The sequence below is a fragment of the Helobdella robusta genome, assembly GCF_000326865.2.
Source record: "Helobdella robusta unplaced genomic scaffold HELROscaffold_4, whole genome shotgun sequence".
NCBI classification, from domain to species: domain Eukaryota; kingdom Metazoa; phylum Annelida; class Clitellata; order Rhynchobdellida; family Glossiphoniidae; genus Helobdella; species Helobdella robusta.
In genome coordinates, this window is record NW_008704902.1 from 2,484,058 (window position 1) to 2,490,523 (window position 6,466).

The 6,466-nt window shown below is 32.4% G+C and overlaps 1 protein-coding gene across 1 annotated transcript in view; it reads right to left on the minus strand.

Moving 5' to 3' along the window:
* Positions 1-2,875: 2,875 nt before the first annotated feature.
* HELRODRAFT_188923 (hypothetical protein) overlaps positions 2,876-6,466 on the minus strand; it is a gene marked incomplete at its 5' end in the record, with an annotated part of 6,549 nt that continues 2,958 nt past the window's right edge. The window contains 11 exons of the mRNA XM_009024538.1: positions 2,876-3,663; positions 3,789-3,890; positions 3,962-4,092; positions 4,172-4,346; positions 4,664-4,913; positions 4,970-5,071; positions 5,141-5,358; positions 5,432-5,568; positions 5,635-5,850; positions 5,911-6,060; positions 6,121-6,251. Coding sequence (XP_009022786.1) covers positions 3,534-3,663; positions 3,789-3,890; positions 3,962-4,092; positions 4,172-4,346; positions 4,664-4,913; positions 4,970-5,071; positions 5,141-5,358; positions 5,432-5,568; positions 5,635-5,850; positions 5,911-6,060; positions 6,121-6,251 — 1,742 coding nt within the window. The 3' untranslated portion in view covers positions 2,876-3,533. The remainder of the gene's footprint in view (positions 3,664-3,788; positions 3,891-3,961; positions 4,093-4,171; positions 4,347-4,663; positions 4,914-4,969; positions 5,072-5,140; positions 5,359-5,431; positions 5,569-5,634; positions 5,851-5,910; positions 6,061-6,120; positions 6,252-6,466) is intronic.

The following is a 6,466-nucleotide window of genomic DNA, read 5'->3' on the forward strand; positions in this document are numbered from 1 at the left end:
TAGATTATTATGTTTTATTTTAATTGAAATATTGTAAAAATATGTTTCGTAATTAGCAAGTTAGCTCAGAGAGTTAAAGTGAAGTGTCTTGCGTTGTTATAGCGTGCAGATTAGCTTAGAACTATATCTAGATAGTTATATGCTCTGGTTTTTGCTCGTACGTTCATACAAATGTGTATGCATATAATGCCACGTCTTGTGGATGTCACAGCTTCCGTGGCACAAAAGTTTAATTTCAAATAAGTAAGAAAAAATATAAAAATAACTCTGCCTTGTAAGTGCTGTGTACTAAGAAAAAATTTTTACCTTCAACCGCGTTTGTTGAAAAAAATGCCAAATTTCTAGTTTCTAGGGGATTTTCATTGGTGTAATCGGGAGTTCGTATTTGAGGCTCAGACTCGCCAGTTAGAGATGAGTTATCAACCTATTCAAACAATGTCAGAGGTTTAATTTGCTGTTAAAACTTTTTAAATAAAAGATAAAACTTATTTAAACATTTATTTCAGTAAATTTATAAAAATACTTTAAATCCATGAGCGGCAATAATTCTTATATCTGCCGGAACCCTATCTCCAAATTTGACCTCTACGACGTCCCCTCGAACTAAATCTTCAGCTTTTAAATTTGTTTTCTTACCATCTCGTATTGCTAAAGCGTACTGTAAAATATTACAAATTTAAAATATTTTAATTAAATGAACTAAAATGAGTTATTGAACCCAACATTGATGTCATGTCGATTCGTTTAACAAAGTAATTAGCCAGTAGTACATAACCTAGTTGAAGACATTTCAGTGGCCATCATGTGTAATTTGTGCTCATGCTGATCAAAATTACATAAGTATTGAAATTCCTAATAATACCTATAAAAATAATTACTGATTTGCGACATTTGAGTAAGCAAGTGGTGATTGTTGAATAACTTTGTACTGCACTGTGGGAAGATTCGAGTTTTTTAAATTTCGCTTTAATTAAAACTTGTTGGAAAACATGTGCAAGCATCAAATAGGTTATTTTCATTGCAATTACAACATTTAACCATTAATTAATAATAATGATGCGTTGCATAACGCTGTTCGGAGAACTTTTTGTCATGAAGTAAAAATTTGAGAGACAGCTTTCGGAGCAATAAGTTTGTCCACATGGTTTTTTCTATACTTCATTGCACGGCGTACTCTTTTTTTATTTTTTCTCAAGCCTCGAATTAAAAAACTTACAAATACAATAATTTTAATAAAATTTGTTCTACAGATGGGTGTGTGACGATTTAAATATGAGATCAATTCAACCTGCAGACTGGAGATTTCGTCATTTAATAACTTACAACTTGCCACTTCTACTATGTGGTTTTTTGCTTTTGTAATTTTAAAAAATACTCAGTAGTAAAGAAACAATCAAAATAATAATAATAATGACAATGACAATTAATCATGCTAAAAGAAACCAATTTTTATATATGTACATTGTACATACATCTATACTCGTACACAGAACAGCAATTGTTGCTCTGTCAGTAATAAATTTTTCAAATGAATTTGAATATAAAAATGAAACACCTGCGGAACCAAATTTTTGAACGATTCCATAATTTTTGAACTTTTAGCTTCCTGGTAGTATGAAAAACATCCCGTAATCACGACAACTGCCGTCAAAACTATTCCTAAATAAAGCTGGAACAAAATTAAATTAAGTTTTAATTATTCTAAAGAATCATTGAAAGAACTTCTTCAAATCACCACAATAAAACTCACGTTGTCCCCTTGAACGTCACTCGTACTTGCGGCGTGTATCGCGTAGGCTATGAAGCACAAGATAGCACCGATCCACAGCAAAATTGAGAAACCTCCGAACAGCTGCTTGCAAAATTTAACCCACTCTGGAACAGTTTTTGGAGGACTCAGTTGGTTGGGACCGTCTTTCTCCAAGATTTCTTTTGCTAAACTACTGCTAAGTCCCTGCGTGGGATGTTCTTTGGCTTTCAATTGTTCTATAAAAACTTTTGTTAGATGATATTTCTGTTCATATAAATATAACAACATAAGTTCTTTTTAAGTTTTGTTATAACCTATTAACTTCAAACAAATATAAAAAAAATAAAATTATCTGTCAAAATGGGTATAAATGACTTAGGGACGTGAATGTAAAGAACCAAAAAGAGATCGTCTCTTTGTATATAAACGGTTAATTAAATTATGTGCACCAGAAAACGTACAAATGTGTGTACTCAAAAAAGAAAACCTACCCACACGTTGGAAATGTGTTGTATCATTTTTTGTGTATAATATTTTTGAATGAATTGAAACAATTTTTAATATTTTGTAAAAAAGTTTAAGGAAACTTACGCGCTCGAAACTAGTCTGAAGTCTTTTTTCGAGTTCAACTGTCGATATTTTGTGCTCGTCCTTTTTAATATTAATAAATTTTTTATTTGATAATATTCGCGTTTAAAAGGAAACTTGATCGTACCGTTTCAACATCTTTTTTAAGGTTATCTAAATCTTCTTTGGCTTTTTTCTTAGATCCTGATTTGGATGCGTTTGCAGGAGAATATTTGTACTGCTTTTTATCCTGTTTCAATGCGAGAGGACTTATAAGTAAGAATTTTTTGAATGTTTTTGTGAAATTTAATTAAACTTGAAGATCAAAAATAACATTAATAAAGTTTACATTACCGGTTCTCTGGTCGACATTTTGCAAAAAAAATTTAAACGCTAAATGCAACAGCTGTTTGATTGAACGTTTAAAATTCGCGATTCGAAAATTTAAATTTTAAATTTCAAGGTAAAACATTGAATTTATTGACCGACGGCAACCGACTCTTCTTCAAATGCAACCAGTTGTGAAGCGAACAAAAAATCTAGCCACTAACAGGCTTCAATTGTTCTGCTTTGTTATATTATAATCAAATGAAAAGCAGCTTCAGCTGACACGTTCAACACAATTTATGAATTATTCATTATTAATATACGTTAAGAACTTCAATTCATTGGATTAATTTGTTAATCTACATGCTCTTGTTTACATATGTAAACAAGAGCAACACAGTACCTGGCATTTTAGTGAAATTTTAATTAGTTAATAGAGCGAAAACATAATTAATGTGATGATATAACATAGAATAATGTAATTTTTTTTATTATAAACACATAAAATAAAAGTTTAAATGGCAGAATTAAACAATTTGATTGAATGAATTAAAGAGTAGATAAATATTTACAATTTTTTAATGAAGAATCAATCCAGATATGATTTTTCACAACAATTAATTTTGATCTAAACCATTTTGTTCAATCAAGTTTGGACATGTTTGAGATGGCATTAAATAACGAAACTTGAAACTACTTGTGCCGATGAAAAAACATGTACGCAATCCCACTAAAAAAATGTATGCTCAGTAGAAGAAGATTATCAATCGTTATTGCTATAAACTAAAATTATTTATTAATATTTACACTGTTAAGATTTTTTAAAATCTTTCAAGTAATTATGAACATAGATTTCTACCATTTAAAATATTATAAAAATAACAGCCATTTAATAGTAAGTTTCTTCTTCCAGCCAGCCTCCAGATCCAACTGGTCTCTTTCTTAGTAGATATTTTCTGACCTCGTCGTATGCGAGGATAAGTGCGCTGAATGGTAGGGGCACCAGCCACCACGTCCACCTGTTCATGATTATTTCATTCCATGCACCATTTACTAATTTCAAGTGTTACGAAACTTTTTAACAATCCCAAAACTCATTATTTCCATGAAAATTCTAGAACAAAAGCAGTGTTGAAAATTTTACTTGAGTGGGTACATGTTGAGGCCCTTATCAAGTCCAGGGCAGTACGATAGGAATGCTGCTAAAGTTGTCTCAAAAAATAAACCGAACGTTAAGTGGTGGTTGCTGAAAAATTGAATAGAATTGTATTGACTTTTTCATTATAATTTAACAAAAGCAATACATGAAACGCGTACAGCATTCCTTGATGAATGACAGAATTTCGACGCGTCTTGCAAATAATTAGATCAGTCCATTGCACAAGAACGACTGCCATAAAAAATGCTGTATGACAAGTGTATTCCAACACCTTTCTTTGAGCGTACGTCTGCAATTATTATTTACCAGAAATGAGATAACGACAGTGGAATAGGTAACATTAGAAATACAATTTTCGATGTACACACCCATTCTTGTCCATAGGAGTCAAGAAGATCAGAAACACTGGGAGAATCCCATTCTTTGCGAAGTCCAAACAACCTCATTGGCATGAATCCATTCTCGGCCATAATAACGTAATAAACTAAAAAACCTGCTCCAGCTTGCATCATTCCAATCTGCCCGTAAGCCATTGAAATTAATCTAGAGAAATTTATAAAGATATATAGATATATGGAGATGTTTCGTTGTAATTTATTTACTTACATTTCAATTAATAAAAATACAAAAATTGAGCTTTTGGAAAATCCAGTGTCAGGATTTTTTATTCGACTCCGAAATGGGTGAATCAATGTTTGATATTAAAAATTTAAAAAGAAATTGTACAATTTTAAAAATATAAAGCAAAAGTTGAAAATTATTAAGAGTCGGAATCCCAAAGTTTTCAACCAATAAGTTGGTGTTGGACAAACTTTGACCTATTGCTTTATTGCAAATTAATATTAAGTAATTTTAATAACCTGCTGTTGACAAGTTTATCATTGGTGGGATCCCTGGGCATCCTCTTCATGATGTCACTTTCAGGCTGTTCATAAGCCAACGAGATGGCGGGAATCATGTCGGTTCCAAGATCAATGCAAAGAATTGTGACAACTCCAAGTGCTAACGGAATGCCAGCCAGAATGTAAATTAAGAAGGGTGTCATTTCTGGTATTTTACTGGTCAACGTATATGCGATTGATTTCTTTAAATTGTCAAAGATCAAGCGACCTGTCAAAACACGCTAATTAAAAAAACACCTTCGTTAAAAGGAATATAAAATTCACCTTCCTCCACTCCAGTAACAATGGAAGCAAAGTTATCATCGAGCAATATCATATCAGCTGCCTGTTTGCTCACATCCGATCCTGCTATCCCCATAGCTATTCCTGAATTGGAAAAATTATAGAAATAATATTACCAAGCTTTGAACGTTTATGCTTTGTAGAATTTTTAACCGATGTCAGCCTTCTTGAGAGCAGGCGAGTCGTTGACACCATCCCCAGTGACTGCCACAATGGCACCTTGTCGCTGGCAGCCTTCAACAATGATGAGTTTCTGCTGAGGAGATGTCCTGGCAAACACGATTTCTGAATGGTAGTTCAAAACATCATCCAACTCTTGGTCGGTCATTTCCTTCAGCTCTGTTCCGTGAATCACTCGAGCTTTGCAGGCTCTGTTTAAAAAAGGAAAACTAACGGTTTTAGCAAAAATATCATATTTATTATTTTTTTAAAAATATTATCGACCTTGGATCCACTTTTGAAATGGGTATTTTCAATCTTTCCGCCATTTCTTCAATAGTTTCGTTTTCTTCCGATATTATGCCAACACTCTTGGCAATGGCTCTTGCTGTGATAGGATGGTCCCCCGTTACCATTATCACCTTGAAATAAAAAAAAACATATTTTTTAAAAAATTTTATTTAGAAAAGTAATTTTAATTACATCACCTTTATACCAGCACTCCTGCATTTGCTGACAGCATCCGGTACAGCAGCTCTCGGAGGATCAATCATGGCCATTAATCCAACAAAACGAAGTCCAGATAACGGGAAATTGGGGTTGTCAGCATCAAAATTAAAACCTTTTGGAAATTTTTCTTCTGGAAGATAACAATCGCAAAAACCTAAAACACGTTCACCTAATCCTCCCATGGCATTGTATGCCTTTAATTTTATATTGAATTTTAGAGTACATAAAATTATATATTGATTTTTAAAAGAAACCTCGTTAAAGCTTGATCTCCATTGATCATTCATTTCATGATTTTTTCCATTTGCGATAATTTGTGTGCAACGTTCCAGTATGCGCTCGGGAGCTCCTTTCATAACCAACAAATATTTGGAGGCTGGTTCATTTACTTCATGAATTGATACCTGGAAATTTCATAACAGTTGTTTAGCCAAAGTTAAATTATTTGTTTTTTTTTACTTTACCTGGAATTTATTTGAAGAGTTAAACGGTATTTCAGAAACTTTTTTATGTTTTGACCTGATTGATGCCACGTTGCCCACGGAAAGTTCAGCGCACTTCAAGATTGCTGATTCCGACGCGTCACCGTTGCATTCTCTTTTAATTTTTGTTTAACGTTTTGAAAAATTTGACAAGATTGTACTTGAAATGAAAAAATATTTTATCGATTTATAGAAGTTATCCGATTGATTGTATATATGGAATCTCAATTAACTGACACTTTTCAAGTTGTTACTTCGTACAATTTTTATAAACTTCTAGAGCTATATCTTGACAAAATTTATATAACTACCTTTTGAGAACAGCAAC